Below are 23,257 nucleotides of genomic sequence, written 5' to 3' on the forward strand. Positions count from 1 at the left end.
ATAAAAACTAAAAGGGTCATTTTCACATGACCATGTCAGCATCCCCTTGGTCACATGATTGACATTTGGATGCTTGACAACTGACTCACATTTATGACAGTTGCAGTATCCCATGGTCCTGGGATTCACTTTTGTGACCTTCTGAAAAACAAAATCAGTGGGGAAGCCAGATTTACTTAACAACCGTGTTCCTAATTTAACAACTGCAGTGATTCGCTTAACTTATGTGGCAAGAAAAGTCATAAAATGGGGCAAAACTCACTTAACAAATGTCTCACTTAGCAACATAAATGTTGGGTTCAAGTGTGGTCGTAAGTGGAGGACTACCTTTTTCCTTATCCACTTTCAAGCGAACCTGAAAATGGCAATTCCAAATGATTTTTTTTTCCATTTGGAAAGCACAGTCTCATTCACTGAATTTTATAGGGAAAGTATGCTCATTAGTTTCCTTTCAGCATTCCCTAAGTTCTCATGACTTCTTCTAACTTTTTTCATATCACAAACTAATTAATAAATACCTGTTAAGATAGGTAAGATGGAAAAAGAGTAACGAATGCCAATATTTATAGGTAGAAACTAATCTTTATTGTATAATTTCTCCCCTAGATTTGTAATATGATGAATCCAGCAGCAGATGATTACTTCGCTTTTCAGGTAATACCATTTTTACTGAGTCATTTTACTAAGCAAGTAGACAGATAAAAGCATTAATTCTTATTTTATATAGTTTGAGCTTCTGCCTTTATCCTATGTACATGCACCATGCATACTATGCTGGTCTCCATAAATTACTTTTACAGCCTTTCTTTTCCTTTTCCTTTTGTTTAGAGAGAAGCTTTGGATGACTCAGGCTGGACCGTCAAAAATGTCTTATCTTTACCTATTGTAAACAAAAAAGAAGAGATTGTAGGTGTAGCTACCTTTTACAACAGGAATGATGGCAAACCCTTTGATGAATATGACGAACAGATTACTGAAGTAAGTTCAAAGTTGGCAGGTTTTATCAGCTTACAGCCTGGCACTAGAGAAAGGAAATTCTCATAGAACTTAATATGTATACTTGTTAATGTTTCTATCTGTCTCTGCAGCAGTCCTTGAAATAGAATTTAGAATCAGTAGTTTATCTTGCAAGCAAGGAGTTAAATATCTTGAGTGTGTCCTTAGGTACAACTTACTGTTATAAACAATGATAATAAAAATGATAGAATACAGTAGCTGTTAGTATATTGGTAAAGGTAAATGAAAGTTAGTATACCATCCACAACCTCACTATCTGTCAAACCTGTCTCAGCTTGAACCTCTAAGTAAGGACAATCCTTAACTCCATTTATTGAGAAAGATAATTTACTAGAAGTCAAGTGAATTTTACCTAGAACTGAAAATCATGCACCAAAATCCCCAAGTCTAATTTTTCCCTCTCTTAGTTGCCTCCCATCACTGGGCCTCCATGTCCAGTCAAATTCAAACAAGAAGTTTTTAGAATAGTCACATCAGGCATAAGTTTGATATGCAGCTGCTTTCCGCTCCCAGCCTATTGTCCTTGAAACCCATCTCGGAGAAATACAGTGAAGTTTCGTTTCCCTCGAAGCATTCCCCCCTCCCATCCAGCCCCCTTAAAATTCATGGCAGCTGATACTGAATGGTTGTGAAGCGCAAGTGTGAGGTGGCAGCTGACACCATCCATCATTAAGAGATCATTGAAAGTCCACTATATGGCCAAGAACCCTTCATTCTAACCATGGAATGGGCTAGCTTGTTGGGAACCATATAGTAGTAGCAAGTTTCACCTGTTTTCTTGGAGTTGCATTGGTTGAACTAGTTTGTTTTTAGCTAAATGTATACTGGTGTTCATATTAGGATCATCAGTATGTGTGTGTGTGTGAAAATAGTCAAGATGACAGTATCAACTGGCAATCAAGGGCCACCCCTTTTGTATGTATAAACTTCAGACATACACAAAATGGTTGAGGCATTGATAATTGCAACTGCCATCTTGGGTTTTTTTGCCACCTTCTCTCCCAGGCATTACTGGTTATTAGCTTTTACAGCTCTAAATGACTTTGAGGGCATGGCATTCCCTACATATCTTTTTCCATCCTCTACTTATTTCTGCATCTTTCTGAAGGTAGGTAGGTAGGTAGCTACAAAGTCTGGCACTGACTCTGTGGCATGCTCTCCCAACAAATATTTGAAATGTGGTTTTAATGTAATCACATAAACTTTTATTACATAATTGTTGCAGGCCACCATCCAACCCACCCAGAATGGTACAACCTGTCCCAATCTTTCTGCGGTTTCTTCCTCTTAGCCTGCTTCATTAGGATCCCTACCTTTGAATGAGAAGGGGATCCATTCTCCTAATGGTGTTACTTACATGGTATGCCTACAAAACTGAATAGAAGCCATAAGGTATACATAACATGCTGTAATCAGACAAGACTCTTGTACAGACATGTTGGCTTCCTCTCCAGCACACATACATACAGAGAGATGTTCATTGTACACGTGAAAACTTACATATGATAAAACCTGGAAGATGTGATGTGTAAAGATTTCTTGATGTGTAACATATAATATGAAGCCTAAATTGAGGCTATGGATTTGATTTAGAGTCTAACTACCCTGTTTTCCCGAAAATAAGATAATAAGCCCAATTGGGCTTTTGAGCACATGCACTAAAATAAGCCCCCCCCCCTGAAAATAAGCCCTCCCCAAAAATATTTAAATGCATGTGCAGCTGGTCCTCTCTATTTCCTCTGGTTAGGGTTAGGGAGACAGAGCTGTAAATCGGGTAAGATGGCAAGAGGAGCCCCATCTTGCTCCATGCGCCCCAAAATAATAAGACATCTTCGAAAACAAGGCCAAGCGCTTATTTCGGGGTTCAAAAAATATAAATATTTTGGGTTTCAAAAAATTCAGAGAAACACGATAATAGAATCGAGTCTTATTTCTTCTTCATATGGGGACATTGCTAAAAATTAGCAACTATATCATTCAACATCTTTGGATGTGTTTTTAAGAAATCCTGAAGAAAAGCGTAAAAGTATTATTGGATATGTGTCTTTTCAAATTTGAAATACATCGGACAAGTCACACTGAAATCTCTAAACAATTCTAGTTCTTTGTCAATTCAGATGCTTACACAGTTCCTTGGATGGTCTGTTTTAAATCCTGACACATATGAGAAAATGAATAAGATGGAAAATCGGAAAGATATTGCTCAGGAAATGCTCATGTATCAGACAAAAGCGACAACTTCAGAAGTTAAAAGTATACTGGTAAGTGTTCCTTGCACATCCTGGGTGGAAGTGTGAACCTTATAGTTGGATGAACCGAACTTAATTGTTTATTTCATTTGTTCCTTACTTTAAGAAATGCCAAGAAAAATTGAATCAAGAAAATTTTGAAGACTGTGATGAGAAAGAGCTTGTTAAAATTCTGGTAAGTAACCAAATGTTTTCTTAAATGTCAACTTTAAGCCTATACAATCATAATTTCATACTGTGGAAATATTCTTGGTGATTTATTTATTTATCAGCTAGGAGTTTTTAAATTTTATTTGTTAACTTGTGCCTGTCAGTTTTACTTGAGGGATACCTATTTGCCTGAAAGAGAATTTTACACGCCAATAACTATGAATTAGGATGTAACAGATATATATATATATATATGCGATATTTTTGCAATCAGGGTTTTTTCCTATGTTGAAAGATGTTAAAATGGCCATGGTGGGATGAAATCTCTATTCATCGCATCAAATAAATATTTGACCTCTACAGGGAGGAGTCATAAAATATGGGTGTGTCTGGCTGAAGAGGTCCAAGAAGGCCGAAATAGTGCTATCCCAGTCTCCCATAAGTCTCAGAAGAAACAACATAAAATGTCTGACAGGCCTGAAAGCGATGAATAGAGATTTCATCCCACCATGGCCATTTTAACATCTTTCAACATAGGAAAAAACCCTGATTGCAAAAATATCGCACATTTATACCTATGAATTAAAAGATATATATATATATATATATATATATATATATATATATATATATATATATATATATATATATATATATATATATATATATATATATATATATATATACACACACACACACATACATACACACACAGATTATAGGGAAACTGCTACATTTTAGACAGTTGAATAGATTAATCAAGTTTAATTTCTTCTACCTGTCTTAACTAGAACTACCAATAAACCAGCTACATTTCTGTAACCTCACATCCCAAATAGGAGGGTGCACTTTTAACCATTGATTTATAATAATAACTTAAAAAATTGTAGGATGACAACTTGCTTCCCTAGCTCCTATTTTACCCTTTGCTCTGTAAGAAATATTTGAGATTGATTGTAAATTATAAATAGTAGTCATACAAACTTTTTAAATAAATAAGTAAACAACAAACAAATAATAAATAAATGCATAACCACATAGGACACCAGGATGCCATTTGTACCAACTGTACCAATCCTAGTTCTGCCTTGATAAATGGTGGACCAACAAACATAATTAGAACTTTCTGTCCCCATGTATTCTTCAGTTTGGATTGCTAAAATTTAAATTTAATGCATTGGATCATTTTTTTAAATTCTTCCTTTCTCGTGTTTAAAAGGTAGGATATGAATCATGGTAAGAAACTTATATGGAAGGGAGAGCCTTCTCTGTGGGGGCACCTACCCTCTGGAACGAGTTGCCCCCGGAGATACGGCGAATCCCGGATCTGCGCACTTTCCGCCATGCCTTAAAGACGTTTCTGTTTCATCAAGCCGGGCTGACCTGACCTAACTTTTTAAATTATTTTAATTTTAAATTGTTAAATTATGGGTTTTAATAGAGGGGTGTTTTAACTGTGGGCCAAATTAATTTAATTGGATTTTAATATTGTTTTAAATTTTGTATTTTCTGTATTTTATCTGCTGGCTGTTCACCGCCCCGAGTCCTTCGGGAGAAGGGCGGTATATAAATACAATAAACATAAACATAAATGCTTTCATAGAGAGATCTCTGGTGCCGTGCCACCAATAAAGGCTTTAGTCTCTAGGAAAGTTTGGAATCTTAGCTCTCTAATGGAATAAAGCAGGTATCATTTTATGACTGCCATTTTTCTGAGGGGAACTGATTCGTGGCTCGGAGGTAATCTCAGAATAAGTATCAGGAACAAGCAGTTGCAAAACGAAACAAGAACTTGGCTTGCTTACACCCATACACTTCTGTTTTCCTTCAGCGGATATAGCAGGAATATTAAAGCAGTGGTTGAGTTTTTAACAGCTTAGGTGAAGGGGAATAAATTGAGAATCATTCCAACTCTGGCAGAATAGAATTGCCTACTAGTCTGAATAGGTCATCTTCATTCTGATTTGGATTGGTTTACCACCTAATGAGAAGGAAGGACTCACTGGAGAAGAGCCTAATGCTGGGAAAGATTGAGGGCAAGAGAAGACGGGGATGACAGAGAACAAGGTGGCTGGATGGAGTCACTGAAGCAGTCGGCGTGAGCTTAAATGGACTCCAAAGGATGGTAGAGGACAGGAAGGCCTGGAGGAATGTTGTCCAAGGGGTCACGATGGGTCGGACACGACTTCGCAACTAACAACAACAACGATAAGAATTCTCCTTAAACCACTGTAGCATGAAATAGATTAGCTATATTCACCAGCTATAATTCTTCCTGGATAGAAATAGTTGGCTTCACTAATCTGTGTTAGAGTAACTTCCAGCTGAAAGTAACTTTACCACTTTCTCATGTACTTTGGGATGGGAAGATATTATGAGCCTATCACCTGCAGTGATTCCCAATTCCCAATCCACTGCCAGGCCCCCTGTTAAGTACTCTTCTGATTTTTAAAGCTTGAACTCAGAATAGGTAGGTAAGTAGACACATACACAGACACCACTCAAATATATATTCATAGTTTATAATCTGCTTTTTGTCCACCTGGTTTCTTTGCCATCTAATTCTCTCTATAGTTAGTCCTCAATTTATGACTGGTTGCTTAGCGACTGTTAAAAGTTATGATAGACCCCTCTCCCCCAAAATGGTATTTAGGACTTAGATTCAAAGTTCTGACCATTCTTCCATCCCCATGTTCATGTAGTCACATTTTGGAGACATTCTTATGGTCCTTTACAGCAGGGGTCTCCAACCTTGGCAACTTTAAGACTTGTGGACTTCAACTGTCAGAGTTCCTCAGCCAGCGTTGAAGTCCACAAGTCTTAAAGTTGCCAAGGTTGGAGACCCCTGCTTTACAGTGTCCTGTAGGCATATGACTGCGATTTTTGATGTTTTCTGTAAGAAATTGATATTTATTTCTGGTTTCCAGCCAAAAATATCTCATTGTGGATGATGGTTTTGCTTAATGATTACCACAATCACTTAATGTTTACCTCATTCATTTAACAGCCACCATGTTTGCTTAACAATTGCCCACAAAAAATGTTGTAACATCCGGTTGGTCACCTGGGTATCTTGACTTACAACTGTCATGGCATATGACAGAAATTCCAGGGTCCATTATAGTTGCAAGTTGAGGAATATCTGTATACGGAACTCTCATTTTACTAGTGGGCTACCTCTACTGCTATATAATGTTCCATTTTATCCTGTTTCTTCTCTGCCTAGTATCACATTTCAGTGTGTTTCCTCTCCTTTGGGCTATAAACTATATGTAATTCACAAATGTACCATAAACAATAAGTAAGAAACATGTTCAGTTCCTAATGTTATCAATTACCTGTAATAGCTACCTAGGGATTCTTCTATTGCTAAACGGTTACTATTTCTGCCTTTACAAAGTAGACTGGTGGGTATTTGGTTCCCTCAGTCGCTTTCATGATTGCATGATATTCAAAGCAATATTCTAATCTAGCAATAGCAATTTGCTTATATACTGCTTCATAGTGCTTTTACAGCCCTCTCTAAGCGGTTTACAGAGTCAGCAGTGGTGGGTTTCCAATGTTTTTACTACCGGTCCTGTGGGCATGGCGTGACTTGGTGGGCATGGTTTGGTGGGCGTGGCAGGGGAAGGATACTGTAAAATCTCCATTCCCTCCCCAATCCAGGGGAGGGTTACTGCAAAATCCCCATTTCCTCCCAATCAGCTGGGACTTGGGAGGCAGAGAATAGATGGGGGTGGAGCCAGTCAGAATTTTTACTACTGTTTCTCTGAACTACTCAAAATTTCTGCTACCGGTTTTCCAGAACTGGTCAGAACCTGCTGAAACCCACCTCTGAGAGTCAGCATATTGCCCCCAACAAGTTGGGTCCTCATTTTACCCATCTCGGAAAGATGGAAGGATGAGTCAACCTTGAGCCAGTAAGATCTGAACTGCTGAACTGCAGCTAGCAGTCAACTGAAGTAGCCTGCAGTGCTGCACTCCAACCACTGTGCCACCTCGGCTCATAGTTGACTCTAGTTGAATCTTTGGGTTCAGAGCATGTCACTCATATTGGACTTCCTGTCTAACTCTATTTTGGTAACTCACAGGATTGATATTGCTCAGGTTGCATTGATTATATAGTAAAACTTCCTGATCCAAGGAACATATTTAAATGTTTCAGTGTCACTGTGAGCTGACTTGATTAAGTTGATTAAATCGATTCTAGATTGGCCATTCACTGAATGAAGGTTATACTCCTTCCATTTGCAAAAACAACTGGAACAATAGCATCAGTTGAATCTAGAGATCTTGTCAATAGCACTGTTGAATCTAGAGATCTTGTCAGAACAATGAGCATGCATTTCCTGGAACACAGACTTTCTTAGGTTATTCAAGAACCAACTGTGACTATTTATTTATTTATTGGTTCGATTTATATGCCGCCCTTTTCCGGAGACTCAGGGCGGCTTACAATGCGTTAAGCAATAGCCTTCATACTTTTGTATATACCTGCTTAGTAGGGCTTTCAGCCCCCCTAAAGCGGTATTCTTTTTTATACAAAGTCAGCTTATTGCCCCCACAAACCAGGTCCTCATTTTACCTACCTCAAAAGGATGGAAGGCTGAGTCAACCTTGAGCCTGGTGAGATTTGAACTATACCAAGTTAGCTCATGCTTGTGACATCATGACTCATGTATTAAAGCGGCAGAATTTACATGATCTGTGTTTTCCTCATTTTATACCCTCTTATTTTCTTCTGCTTGGTTTTCATGAATTGGAGGAAAGAGAATACATTTTTATATTTCTTTTCCCCTCATTTGAATTCCCATGGTATTCTTGCTTTATACTGCACTGGTAACACCACTTGGAATGCTTCATTCAGTTTTAGTCAACATGATAAAAAAAAGATGTTGAGACTCTAGAAAGATTGCAGAGAAGAGAAACAAAGATAATTTAGAAGACTGGAGGCTAAACCAAACAAAGAAGAGTTGTGGGAACTAGGAATGTCTGGTCTAACAAAGAGAGGGACTAGGGTGACATGATAGTAGTCTTCCAATAGTTGAGGAGGGCATCAACTTATTTCCCCAAAGCACCTGAGGATAGGATAAGAAATAATGACTGAAGGTTATCAAAGAGAGGCCCAAATTTATTATTTATTATTTATTTATTATTTAAATTTTTATACCACCCTTCTCCCGAGGGACTCACCACCACAAATAAAAATGAAGAAGAAATTTCCTAAGTGGAGAACAATTAATTAGTGAAATTGCTTGCCTTCAGAAATTGTGGGTGGAGGGGTTCAAGAAGAGACTGGACAACCGTTTTTCCTGAATGGTATAGGACTGTGATGGCGAACCTATGGCACGTGTGCCACCTGTGGCACGCGGAGCCATATCAGTGGGCACGCGGGGATTGCCCTAGCTGAGTTCCAGTGTGCATGCACGTGCTGGCTGGCTCATTTTCAGGCCTTCTGGGCCCACCGGAAGTCAGGGAACAGGCAATTTCCAGCCTCCTGGGGATTGGGGAAGGCCGTTTTTGCCCTCCCCAGGCTCCTAGAAAGCTTCTGGAACCTGGGGAGGGTGAGAAACGGGCCCACTGTGCCATCACGTGCCAAAAGCAGGGGGAGCACGGGGGGGGGGTTGCATGTGGGGGGGGCAGGGCGCATTGAATTATGGGTGTGGGCACACAAGCGCGCGACCTCCCCGTGTGACCCCCGCTTTTGGCATGCAACGGCAAAAAGGTTAGCCATCACTGGTATAGGATCTCCTACTTGAATAAGGATTGGATTAGAAGACCTTCAAGGTCCCTTCCAACTCTCTTATTCTGTAATTCCCAATTAGCAATATTTGACAGCTGGAGAGCATGACCTGGAAAGTGCCATTAATCCCCTGCTTGTCAGGCTTCTTAAAGCATCAGACTGCTCATTGTAATAAGTAACTGGATTAAGGAGCCCTTTACAATTATACAGAATCATTTTCTTAGGAGGCTAGTCATAATTTTCCATTCTGTTTCTTTTCCTGAAATTGCGGACCTTAGGGCTAAAGGCTCAATGCACAAACAGGGTCTATTTGAAGAGCCAGATTTTGTCCGAAGGGGCACTGATTTAGCCAATTTGTTTTAAAATATATCTTCATCTTACAGCAAATGATCTGGATATTTCAGACGATCTTTTCTTTAAGTTATATCTCACAGAAACTACCAGGTAGCGATAAATTTCACTACCATAAAATATTTTCCTTGCAAAAATAATTCATAATTATCAAATAGGTTAATTTTTTTCAGACATGCCGCTTGAAACCTGAGAATTCTGCATAGGTGATCATTCCAAGCGGCTAGCGCTCCCCCTAACAATAAATACTGAGGAAGGTAATAAATAAAAGATACTCACAATGTCCTTTACCTGTCCAACTGAGGTTATCTTGCTTTTTCTCCTTCAACAGGCAGAAGAATTGCCCGAGCCAGAGGGCGTTGAACTCTTTGAATTTCGCTTCAGCGACTTCCCCGTTACAGATCATGACTTAATCAAGTGTGGCATACAAATGTTCTTCCAGTTAAAAGTTGTAGAGAAGTTCAAAGTACCAGCAGAGGTCAGGTTCATTTTGTCTCCTCCCCCCCACCCCATAAAGATGGTTCAGGATGAAATCCATGACATGTGACCTTTGCCAATGGATATTGATTTCACAATAGCACAATAGGCCTACCTGAGGGGAGAATGTACTAGAAAACACATTCTAGACATGACATAAAAGGGTCCCTGATCAGGGATGGGCTTCAGAACCTTTAGCAACAGGTTCACTGCCCTGTTGATGGGTGGGTATGGCCATGGTGGGGGTGGCCTAGTCAGCTGCCTGCACCATAGCAGGGAGGGCATTTTTCGCCCTCCCCAGGCTTCGGAGGCTTTCCACGAGCCTCCGGGAGGGCAAAAACTGCTTCCCCCAGGATCCAGAGGCCCTCCAGAGGCTGGAAACAGGCCCGTTTCCGGATTTCCAGAACTTCCAGGAGGCCCATTTTTTGCCCTCCCAGACCTTTTGCGTAGCCCTGCACTTACCTGGAATGATGAACGGGCCATGTGGAGACTCCTGGGAGTGGAGGGGCAGGGTGGGAATGGCCAGCCAGGGGTGGCATTTGGGGGTTTGCTGAACCCCGGCCATTCTTAGTTAGAGAATCGCCTGAACCCTGCCGAACCCCCAGGAGCCCACCCCTGTCCCTGATGAGACCCCCACTGGATTTTAGAAGGAATTTGGGGTTATTCCTAAGGCTCTGATACATGATTCAATGCCCTGTTAGTCACGCCTTGGATTGAGGGGATGTGACGTCCTTACATGGGAATGTGCCTCGGCAGACTCCTACTGCATGCGGATCTGGAAAAATAGCTGTATTTCAAAAGTAGTTGGGGAGATGAATTTTTCAAGAGGCAACTGGACTTTCTGGTTTTTGTTTGAAGATGTTTCGCTTCTCATTCAGAGCTGAAAGAGCTTCTTGGATGAGAAGCGAAACGTCTTTAAAGAAAAAATAGAAAGTCCAGATATCTCTTTAAGAAAAAGCACCTTTGGGACAACCAGGACCTGGATGACTGAGAATCCCCATAGACATCTGGGGAGATGAAGCAAAAGAGCACCTAGAGTGCTGCAAGAGGGAGAACAAAGTGAATCCAATCGAGCTTTTATGAAGGGTTATCTTGGCACGATAAGAATGGCAAAATCTAATTATTTTCCCATTCCTACTGTACCCATAAGGGGCCCAATGGCTCAGCAGTTAAAAAAGCTGAGCTTTTCAGCTGGAAAGCTGACAGTCCGGGTTTGAGACCCGAGCGCCATGCAACAGGGTGAGCTCCAGTTCCTGCCCCATTTCCTGCCCACTTAGCAGTTTGAAAGCAGGCAAATTTGAGTAGATAAATAGGTACCACTTTGGTTGGATGATAAGAGCATTCTATGTGCTTTTGGTGTATAGCCATGCTGGCCACATGGTCTTGGAAAATATCTGGGCGACACTGGCTCCCTCAGCCAAGAAAAGGAGATGAGCACCGCGGTCCCATATAACACCTCTCCTGTGCCAGCTGCACTGGCTCCCGGTGGTCTTCCGGGTGCGCTTCAAGGTGTTGGTTCTCACCTTTAAAGCGCTCCATGGCTTAGGGCCAGGGTATTTACGAGACCGCCTTCTGCTACCGATAACTCCCACCGGCCAATACGCTCTCACAGAGATGGCCTCCTCAGGGTGCCGTCGGTCAAGCAATGTCGGCTGGCGGCCCCCAGGGGGAGAGCCTTCTCTGTGGGGGCACCCGCCCTCTGGAATGAGCTTCCTCCCGGAATACGACTGATCCCGGATCTCTGCACTTTCTGTAAGGCCCTGAAGACGTTTTTATTTCAGCAAGCCGGCCTAGCCTAATTAGGTTTTTTATGGGTTAGTTTTTAATTATATAGCTTTGGGGTTTTAAATTGGGGGCCAATTGATTTAATTTATTTTAGTTATCTTAACTTTTATATTGTATGTATTTTAATTTCAGCTGTTCATCGCCCTGAGTCCCTAGGGGGAGAAGGGCGGTATATAAATTCAAATATAAATAAATATAAATACATAAAAATTTCACTGTGACCATTAAAGTTGTTATCTTATACAATGTTCAGAAGTACCATACAATGGTAAGAGAATGGAATGTCTCCATTTTTCGCAGGTACTTACAAGATGGATGTACACAATCAGAAAAGGATATCGTGACATCACTTACCACAACTGGCGGCATGGATTTAATGTCGGACAGACCATGTTTGCTCTTTTAATGGTATCAGTTGTTTCTTTGGATCTAAGCCTTAATTTCCTTTTCATTATGATGGATGGATACATAGGTAGACAGAGATAGACAGACAGACAGACAGATAGATAGATAAATGGATAGATGGATGGATGGATGGATGGATGGATGGATGGATATGATATGCTGTATACTGTAGAGATATAGATGTAGATATAGATATATACTATATAGAGATATAGATATACATGTACATGTACATGTAGATATAAAGAAATGATTATAAAGGTCTCTCTTTTTATAGACTGGTAAGTTAAAGAAATATTACACTGACCTAGAAGCCTTTGCTATGGTATCTGCAGCTTTCTGCCACGATATTGATCATAGAGGAACCAACAACTTATATCAAATGAAGTGAGTGGTACATTTCTTTGTATCTTTGATTACTAAAGAATGAGTTATTTCGTGTCATTATAAAACATTTCATGCTTAAACTAGCATCCTTGTGTATCCTTGACTAGAAAGACTATGCAAAGCTCTGGGAAGGCCACAAGTCGGTCCAAACAATTCTGTCCAGTAGAACTCTACAGCCAAACTCAATACGTATTAAGTATGGAAATTCACAGCTGCTGAATGTAGGGTTCTACTTAGCTACTGCAGTAGTTGATAGTCAGGGAGTACAACCCTTACATGACTTTTCTCTTTAAGGTGGAATGGGGATGGAGAGAAAACTTGTTCGTCTCCCTCATTCCTGAACATGGAATATGAAAACCTGCTATGCTTCACCCAAGGCTTGGTGCTTTTATTTGTGGCCTACTATAATAGTACTGTGGTGCCTGCTTTTAAATGTCATCTTCAGACGTGGGTGTAGCTTTGGCTACCCTCAATCAATAACTTCTACTGGGAGAGAGACACAATGAGTGCTGGACATTGGGGCAAGCCTAGATGCTGATCTTCTTTGATCCCTCAGTGGTCTTTTGAGACCTCCGGGAAGGGGATATTGTTGGACTGTCCTAGGGGGTATGTGTGGAACTAGAGGGTAGTTCCATCCTTAGCTGCAGAATTGCCCCAAGATGTGGCAATAGATTTTTGCTTGGTCCATGTCACCCAATTTGTGGATCCCACTAGATTCAATTTTCTACCCTTTGTTATTTGATAGCTACATCTGTGCATCCTCCAGATCTGGAGTTCAATGTCATCAATATGCTGATGATTCTTAGCTCCATCTCTCTTTTCCACCTGAATGAGGAAAGGTTGTGTGGTTGCTATTATTTATTTATTTATTATTTATTTATTTTGTCGCATTTCTATGCCGCCCAACTCCCAAGGGACTCTGGGAGTTGTTAGATAGTGGTCTGAAGGCAATGATGGGTGAGGCCCTAGGAACTGAAGCTGAATCAGAGAAGAGGTATTTGGATAGATGGAATTGTGAAGTCAATCTGCTTGGATAAGATCATACTACTTCTGAAGGAACATGGCACAACTGGGGATCTCTCTCTCCTTTGTATTCTCCAATCCATTCAGCTGGAAAAGCCCTGGGTTTCAGCTTTCTGGTAGCCAGGAGGAGAGCATCTCCACAACAACATCCTTATTATATAATTCTTTCCTGAAAGATGCTTAGCTGGGAATCTGATTTTTAAAAAAAAGTTAAAAGAGATAACCATCCACTCAGGAATTTGTGAGATAACCAGTCCAAAGCTGGATGATTTTTAGATGATTTTAAGTATATTTTAAAGAAGGAAGCCACTATTAATTTTCTTGCCAGTTTTATTGTGTGTATGTGCACTCATGCACGTGTAATTTTTATTTTAAAAAATTAAAAGTATAAAAACAATGCAAACTCTGAAAGAGAAAACGTAACAAAAGCAAAATAATAAGTAAATAAAAAAGGTGGAAAGAAAAAACAGTTATAAAGAAGCAGATTCTGCTCTTCTTAACAGCAGTCCCATTTATATTTTACCTTATTTCTCTAAGAGTGTATTGCAATTTCCTTCTTTCATAGGTTTTATTTATTTCTTAAACTTCTCTGAGCTTCTCTGGAAGTGAGAGAGGTATAAATCATAATCATGATGAAGGCGATAATAATTTTTAAGGGGACTTTTTATTTGCTGAATTAAAAATAACTGAAATGAAAACAACTCGGTATTAAGGTTGTTAATATAATCTGACACATCAGTTACATCTCAGAGGTTTGCAAATGGTGGAGAACAATTAGATGGCTGATCTAATAGTCACTGCTGGCCCAAGAAAATTGTCTCTGGGGTCTCCAGCGGTGATTGCTGAGATCTCCTGAGCTTTTGGCAATTGCCCATATTGAGCTCAAAAGTTCTGGAATCAGAAACTGACTAGAAAGAAGGTCTGTTGTTGGGACTTTGTTGATAAGAAACCACGAAAAGCTCTATATCAGAAGTGGGGAATTTACATGTAAGCAAGCGTAATATTAAATAAATACATAGATGCCATTAGAGGGGTATAAATGACCTTTGAAGAATGGGCCAATTGTTTTGCCACATGAAGCCCAGCGGAAGTCAACGGGCAAAATATATGTCATGAGCTTTGCAGAGCTGAAAGCACCTGTTTTGTTCCTCAAAATTTAACAGATCAACTTGCTTTGGGATTAGATTTCCATGAATTTTAAGAGATAAAATAGGTCTGTTAAACAAGGCCTTAATGCGTCTGTTTTGCCCCTAGTCTTCTCAAATAAGGAGATATTCCAGGGACATTATGGGCATGCAAAATGAGTGATGCGGTGCCTAAAGGTAGAGTTCTCGTTTCACAATCAGGGAGTTGTGAGTTCAATCCTAGGTACAGGCAGGTATTTCTCTCTCTGGGCACAATGAGAATGTATCTGCTGAACAAGCTCGCATTGATGACAGGAAGGACATCCAGCCAGTAAACACTCAGATCCATTCAGTGGCCCAGACTCCACCCCGCAAGGGATTATGGGATCATTAAAAGAAGAAGATGATGATCCTGGGCATGCAAAAATAATGTTCCTTCTATTCCTCAGGTTGTTCACTACTGTTCTTAAAATGTGCAAAGATTTGGGCAAACCCCACCCCCCCCCCAGAACCTGATATATTCTCAATCCTTTAATGTTTCACCAGGACAGCAGCTCCATTGGCAAAACTCCATGGCTCTTCCATTTTAGAAAGGCACCATCTAGAGTACAGTAAAACCCTGCTACAAGATGAGGTCTGTGCTTATTTTCATTCATTTGGTACATAAAATATTCCTACTAGCTATAGCCAAACAATAGCTTTCCTCTATGGAGGAAATGCTATTTTTCTATTTTGGGAGCAATACTGACTTGCAAAAATATCTTTATTCTGCAGAGTTTAAACATCTTCCAAAATCTAAATAAACGCCAGCATGAAAATGTTTTACATATATTTGAAATTTGCATCATAGCAACTGACTTGGCTCTGTATTTCAAGTAAGTCCCTGATTTCCTATTACCAAACAATGAAATCTTATGCACATTAACATTACTGCATTTTGTTATACTCTAATTTTAAAGAGCCCTTTTGTTTTGCTCTTTTGTGGTTTTAATCATTGTCAAAGGCAAGTTAAATGATATAAAACCTTAACAATTGAATTCATCTGTGACTATGTCCGGTTTAAACATCTGCATATCTACTCATCATAAAAACAATTGCATTCCAATGTACTTTCTTTAATATTTCTACTTAAAAACCCAATGTAAATACAATACTGAGATTTAATAAGAAAGCTCAGCATGATTTAAGCATCAGGGCACTATGATACTTAAAATATAGCATGATATATATGAAGGTGAAAGTTCAAACTCTTCACACAATACTGGAAGTTGAAGCAGACCCTCAAAAATGTGACATATGTATCACAAAAGTTACTGTTTTTCTCAGGAAAAGGACTATGTTTCAAAAAATAGTGGATGTCACTGAAAAAATGGAAGATGAGAATGAAGCAATTAAATACATAACTATGGACCCTACCAAAAAAGAAGTAGTCATGTAAGTAGATTTAATGTTTCTCCTCCTACAACATGGAATGTGCTGATTTTTTTAAAAAAAATGTCTAAATCTATTATTTTTATTTAAAGGGCTATGATGATGACCGGTTGTGACCTTTCTGCCATCACTAAACCTTGGGAGGTGCAAAGTAAGGTGGGCACCATAAGAATCAAGCAAAACTCAGAATTTAACGTATGCTCTTCTGTCTATTTGTTGTACTTGCAAAGCAATTTAGATATAATGCAATATAGGAGAAATCTGACATGTTTTTTTAAGGAAGCAAAACTCCCTTACGAATCCTTCCAGTTCAGACCAAAGCCCAATCTAGCCCTGAGGTACACCATCTATTTCAGACTAAATGCCATACTGGACTCTGAATGCTGACAGCTGTATTACGCCAAATCAGATCAAAATCTAAGTTGGTGTAATACAATGCAAGTTACCGGTAATTCATTTAATGAACTTAATACAGGGACCATATTACTATTTGTATATTTTAATGATTCCCCCCTTTGGGTCAATTTAAAATTACAAATAAATGGCAAATTTTAGTTGAGCTGAAAGAAGGGAAATTTACACACAAACTTTTCGAGATCTGCCTGTCCTGATATCTGTCATCAAACATTTCTGCTAAGCCCGTTGCTAAGAAAATCTTATCTTTTTTTATTGCCCCATTAATTGTCAATTAGGCCTGTCTTTGGCTGTTTTTCTACCTGTCATGTCCAATCCCTCTTTTGAGCTATTGATCGCACAACTATGATGTGCAGCGAATTGTGTGGTGAGGACCACATTACTTATTAATGTGGAACTTGCTTGACAACTATCTGATCATGGTTTAAATGAGAACCCATTTTTAGCAGTGAAAACAAGGAACACATTTATTACTTAGAATGTACATCCCCTTAACATGTTCTGCTTAAGAAATAGTCTCCGCCCATGTTTACCGACCATTTCATTACTTCTATAACTATTTTCTTTCTGTTAACATTTTCTAAAAATAAAAACAAGGTTCTAAAGCAGCAGTCCCCAATCTTTCCAGGAGGGGAGCGGGGATGGTTTTATGTGAGTGGTGGGCGAGTGAATGGAGCTTCACATGTGGGTGGAAGCACTTGCCACTTGCGTGAGTGGAACAGCGCATGCCCACCCATGCTCAACTGCCACTTATGCAACCCAGTTCTGAACAGGACGCAGCCCGGTAGTGGGCTGCAGCCCTAGGTTTGGAGACCCATTTCTAAACAGTTAGCATTTTTTCCATAGAAAAAAATCCTTTTCTCTGTCCTTTTCTACAATATCCTTTTATATGGAGCAATGCATGCTTTGATGGAGGACATGTCTAATTACTCTACTAGCTGACAACTATTGCAAAAAACATAAAATTAATTGTTATCCATTCTCAGGTTGCTTTGATGGTTGCAAGTGAATTTTGGGAGCAAGGTGACCTTGAACGAACTGTCTTACAGCAACAACCAATTGTAAGCATCTTACACAGCATGTATTCAATCTTAAAAAATAAGATTACATGCTCACTAATTATTTTCTTCAACTCTTTCTAGCCTTTGATGGACAGAGCCAAGAAGGATGAATTACCTAAGCTTCAGTGTGGTTTCATTGATTTTGTATGTACCTTTGTGTATAAGGTAAGGGATAACTTCATATCATTCCATTTTATTATGTATATTCTTATATAGAAATACAAAATATAAGATTAAAACTGCACAGAGCTGTTTTTGATGAAAAGACAAGATGTTAATTAAACAACCAAGCAAATATATTGTACATATAAGCTCATATATTTGTGAATGCCCTGAAATGTTGAATCTCCAAAGTATTTCCTACAAGTGTTAATATATTTTCCAGTCAAGTGTCAAACCACATGTATTACATTCAGTAAAGCCAGAATATGCTTGTATTAAAACAAACAAATATTTAGGAAAACATTCCCAAATTCCAAAGCTACATCTTCCTCTTGACTGGTGAGTTCAGTATTTGATGCAGGACAGGTTGAGACAAACTGGCAGTAGACATACATATTATCTCCTGTATTTTTATATTAGAAATGTTAGCATCATTCTAGCGTTGTGTGTGGGAATCAACAATAGAACCTAAAAACAGTGAACTATAATAAAGGAAGGAACTCTTAAGTGCCAACGGAAAACCTGCTGATATAGAATGAATGAGCTGGAAGGGATCTTGGAGGTTTTCTAGTCCAGCCCCCTGCTAAAGCAGGAGAATCTAAAATCTTCTTAAAAACATCCAGTGATGAGTCCATCTTAATATGCTATTCCTGGTATGTGATGTTTTGTATACATACAGAGAAAGTAAGCTTTGACTTTTAGGCTTGCTGTCAAACATCAGCCATAATACTAATGACTGTTTTGAACAATATGCAAGTTGTATTACACGAATGGCTATTTTATATGTGAAAGTATGGCTGAAATATTTCTGCACCTATATTGGTTCACACTGTCAGGAAGTTTCTCCTTAGTTTTAGGTTGCTTCTCTCTTTGTTCAGTTTCCATCCAGCCTTCTGGTGCTTTGGAAAATACATTGCCCCCCCTTAAAAGCCTGTTGCCTATCACACTCTTGGGCAAACATTTCCTCCTTTCAGTGGTCCATGAAAGTGCATCTATAGTATGTAGATAATAAAGTTGAAAAAAGGTGAACAACATTTTTATAGAACTATAGATATGTTGAGGCTGGGTGTGACAAGGAATGGCTGGGAGGGGAGGGGCCAGGCGAGGCACCCCTTGACGTGAATGACATTGAGTTGGCCATGCCTACCCAGTAACATGACCACCAAGCCACGCCCGCTGTCACATGACCATCAAGCCACACCCACAAAATAAGCCACCCCCACAGAACCGGTAGTAAAAAAAATTAGAACCCACCCCTGGATGAGTGCCCATGATTTCTGAAGGCAAGCTATTCCACTGGTTAATTGTCCTCACTGTTAGGAAGTTTCTCCTTAATTCCAGGTTGCTTCTCGCTTTGATTAGTTTCCAACCATTGTTTCTTGTCCTGCCCTTCGGTGCTTTGGAGAATAATTTGGTATAAAGTTATTGATATAGGTATAGGTATAAAGTTTCCTTGTGTAATATATGTTAGAAATGCGTCCCTGAAGAAAAATATTGGGCTGATAAGATTTTTCAATCCTCTTTGTTATCCAATAAAGATTTTTCTAAGTATAAAAAATGCATTCTGTTGCTACTGCTAATCTTCTGTTTCAATGGTAAATATATGAAGCTCCACTATTTTTTTAGGAATTCTCAAGGTTCCATAAAGAAATTACACCAATGCTTGCTGGTCTTCAAAACAACCGAGCGGAATGGAAAGCTCTAGGTGATATTTATGACGCGAAGATGAAAGCTCTTGAAGAAGAAAAGCAAAAGCTAGGAGGAGATGGCAAGAAAGGTTAGGCATATAGAAATGTGCTGACTCAGGCAATCCATGGGTACATACAAACATTTCCATAACATTGAAAATTTTTGCTGAGTTTGGAACTTAAGGTACCAAATGTAGTTTTAATTGATATAATTTCATGGTCTGCAGTACATTCCATCAGTTCTTTGCTGCAACAGATTAACCCAGCTATCCTTGGGGATTAATGTAAATAATGACAAATCATAATGAGCAAAATATAAATATCCCAGGAGTCCACTAAAGGAAGAAAGTTTAAATTGGTTTAGATAGAAGATTCTGGAACAATATGAAGCAATACAGCAGAAAATCAGCCAAAATTCACAATTTCTTGTTTTAAAGTCTGTGCTAAATAGAATAGAATAGAATAGAATAGAATAGAATAGAATAGAATAGAATAGAATAGAATAGAATAGAATAACAGAGTTGGAAGGGACCTTGGAGGTCTTCTAGTCCAACCCCCTGCTTAGGCAGGAAACCCTACACCACTTCAGACAAATGATTATCCAATATCTTCTTAAAAATTTCCAGCGTTGGAGCATTCACAACAAGGAAGGAAGGGAGGGAGGGAGGGAGGGAGGGAGGGAGGAAGGAAGGAAGGAAGGAAGGAAGGAAGGAAGGAAGGAAGGAAGGAAGGAAGGAAGGAAGGAAGGAAGGAAAGAAAATACTAATTCACTTTGGGGAGAATCCATCTGAATGCAATCCTAATATAGTATATTTTAGAGAGACAGTAAAGCAGCAAATTAAAAAAAGAGTGCAGACAAACCAAAACTACAGAAATAAGGTATACCAATTTTGAACCACTGTATTTTTACCAATATCATACTTAAATAAATCACAGCTGAAAAATGTTATATGTTAACCATTTTGAATCAGTCAGCTTTCTAAGTTCAAAAAGTTAAAATTCTAAATTAGTCTGGGTTTAAGGTTGTGGAACTTAAAACTATGAACATGGTATGATTTAATGAGAATGGGCTTGCTGAATTAATTCCAATTTGTGCTACTACAGGTTTTTTTAATATTTCATTTTCATTTTTTTATTTTTTTGCTCTATCTTGCACATGTTTGAGGCCACAATCCAGACTATCCTGAACATGCGATTGGATCTCCATAACAATGGCTGTAATTTACTTTGACATTTTTCAGGCTGTTAATGACACTCATGAAAAATCCAGTGGCCCCAATCCAACCAAGGCTTTCTCATAAGTAGCTCTATTTGTTTACTTTGGAAGTATAAATCAGCCACCAGTAAGAAATCATCAATTCACTTATATCTCTTTTTGTTATGAGTAGATGATGTTTTTCTGAAGTACATTATTTCCCTGGGCATGATCTCCAATTATATTTCTACTTTGCTGATATATAATTGGTGTTAGATTAAAATGATAGGCTGATAGCTGAGTTGGAGAATGTAGAAATTCAACATTAGCATTGTCCAAGGCTTGCCATCAAATCCTCCCCCCCCCCACATCTTTTGTGGAACATCTAGCAACCTTTCTGAGAACCCCAGTTGAGAAAGGCTGATATGTACTATATGTACTATTCTGATAGCTTCCATACTGTATATTCCTTTCTTCAACTACTGAGTAGCAGGTTCTACGCAGCTGCTAAAGTTAATGCCCCGTATATATATTAGTTATCTAAAGGTTTATTTCCTGGTAGTTGGTTTGAACCCCACAGAATAACATTAGGCTACCCACACCTGATAAGGCCCAAATAGGATGAAAACAGCCATGCTTCTTGCTGTTAATGTACCGTAATTATGTTGTGCAATGCACACTCTTTAAAAATAAATAAAATACAGTTAAATGGACCATTACAACAGGAAGTTTGGGAGAAAAATAAATAAGTAAAACACCTCAAAATTCAAGTGAAAATTATACTGTTAATTATACTTCAGCATTTCAGCAGATAGGTCATGGATCAAGTTTCCATACAGATGAAAAGGAACAAAAATAACATAGTAACATAGTGATTCCCAGTCTTCAAATTTAAGTTTAATTCTAATGTTGGTAATGCTAATGTAAGTAAATCAGAAAAGAACTATTTATCATGGAAAAAAAAAAGCATAACAAATACAATCTGGTGTAATCATTTCAAATCAACTAAGAGAAAAGTTTATATTGGTCCAGTACTAAATAGGATTATATTACCCTATCACTTAATTTTATGTTCCAAAATGTCCACTGAGACCTGTTGCATTATGTTTTATACATCTGATAATTAATAATTTGTTATAATGGAAAAATTGCACCAGAGTGCATTCCAATGTTGTCAGAAGTGAAAATGGGTTGAACTTTCAAATGATAGATGATTCCTCTGATGCTAAGGTACACACCAATAAACCACTTCAAAAATTAAAATGCATGCATATTTATACCTATTTTTTTGCATTTTATTAGAAGAAGATGCTGGAAATGGAGAATCAGCAGATGGCAAATCAAAAACATGTGTAATTTTATAATTAAATGCAAGAGCATTTCTGCTACAATCAAGAAATCTATCAACATTTTCAGTGAGGTCAAGGATTTCTGTCAATCTAATGGAGCATAAACTGTTCAGTCTTTATTCATCTACAATGGAAATGGAACATTTTCACCAAAGGAAAGTGGAACATTTTAAAGAAATGGATAACCTGAGATTACTTTGTCAAAAGTGATTGTGGACTCATTTCTTGGTTGCTGCTATTCTCAATTAACAGTCTTTATTTAATATATTAAACCCTGTGAACTTTCAGGAAACTATAATTTACACAACTTTCACTTAATTTCATATGATAAAATTCTGTACTGCACAATACAGAGCACTGCAATTGTAGCACTGTAATTATTAATGCACAGAAGTAAGTTTTATATTATGTTTAGTTACTTCCCCTGGAATAATTGCTGTTCTTATACTTTTACTATTACCAATAAAGTTATAGCTCATGTCATTTTGAAAGTTCTATTTTTAGCATAAGCTTATGGCTAGAAACAGGTTTACTTCAAAAAATATATCTAAAGCCAGCAAAAGGATTCTAATACAGAGAGTGTTCAATTTACGACCGTCATTGAGCCTGGAATTATGGTTGTAAGTCATTGTACTCGTAAGTCGAGGCATCACACAATCAGACCTGATTTTATATATATATATATGTGTGTGTGTGTGTGTGTGTGTGTGTGTATGTGTGTATCTATCTATCTATCTACCTACCTACCTACCTACCTACCTACCTACCTACCTACCTACCTATCTATCTATCTATCTATCTATCTATCTATCTATCTATCTATCTATATATTTGTTTTCTCAGGTTTTCGCGGGTGTTTATATGTAGGTCTTTGGTTATTCGGGTCTTCTCCCACGTAAAATTGGAAGGGTCTTGGCGATGTTTCGACGAAGTCTCATTCGTCATCTTCAGGCTGGTGTTCTCGGCTTCGTGCTTCCAGGAGCAATGTGAGATCACAGCTGTCTCTTCCTTTTAACTGCTAGTGGGGATGTGAGCTGATTGGGTGGGAACTTGGCTGTGTTCTGATATATATATATATATATATATATATATTGCAGTGGTTGTTAACAGTGTGATTGTTAAGTGAATCCATTTTTCACAATCAGCATTTTTGCCAAAAACTGGAAGTAATGCCAGAAACTGACAAAAAACATTGCAAATCATGGTTGTGTGAATGGGGGATGCTGCAAACAAGCCATAAAAGTAT

At 38.6% G+C, this 23,257-nt stretch overlaps 1 protein-coding gene across 1 annotated transcript in view; it reads left to right on the plus strand.

Moving 5' to 3' along the window:
* PDE6C (phosphodiesterase 6C) overlaps positions 1-22,313 on the plus strand; it is a 40,015-nt gene extending 17,702 nt beyond the window's left edge. The window contains exons 8-22 of the mRNA XM_034430339.3: positions 607-654; positions 829-978; positions 3,135-3,278; positions 3,373-3,441; positions 9,842-9,988; positions 12,073-12,180; positions 12,455-12,564; positions 15,258-15,345; positions 15,486-15,586; positions 16,038-16,145; positions 16,235-16,298; positions 17,543-17,617; positions 17,699-17,782; positions 19,406-19,556; positions 21,965-22,313. Coding sequence (XP_034286230.1) covers positions 607-654; positions 829-978; positions 3,135-3,278; positions 3,373-3,441; positions 9,842-9,988; positions 12,073-12,180; positions 12,455-12,564; positions 15,258-15,345; positions 15,486-15,586; positions 16,038-16,145; positions 16,235-16,298; positions 17,543-17,617; positions 17,699-17,782; positions 19,406-19,556; positions 21,965-22,026 — 1,509 coding nt within the window. The 3' untranslated portion in view covers positions 22,027-22,313. The remainder of the gene's footprint in view (positions 1-606; positions 655-828; positions 979-3,134; positions 3,279-3,372; positions 3,442-9,841; positions 9,989-12,072; positions 12,181-12,454; positions 12,565-15,257; positions 15,346-15,485; positions 15,587-16,037; positions 16,146-16,234; positions 16,299-17,542; positions 17,618-17,698; positions 17,783-19,405; positions 19,557-21,964) is intronic.
* The last annotated feature ends 944 nt before the right edge of the window (positions 22,314-23,257 follow it).

The sequence above is a fragment of the Pantherophis guttatus genome, chromosome 6, assembly GCF_059756535.1.
Source record: "Pantherophis guttatus breed Tessera chromosome 6, ASM5975653v1, whole genome shotgun sequence".
Lineage (NCBI taxonomy): Eukaryota > Metazoa > Chordata > Lepidosauria > Squamata > Colubridae > Pantherophis > Pantherophis guttatus.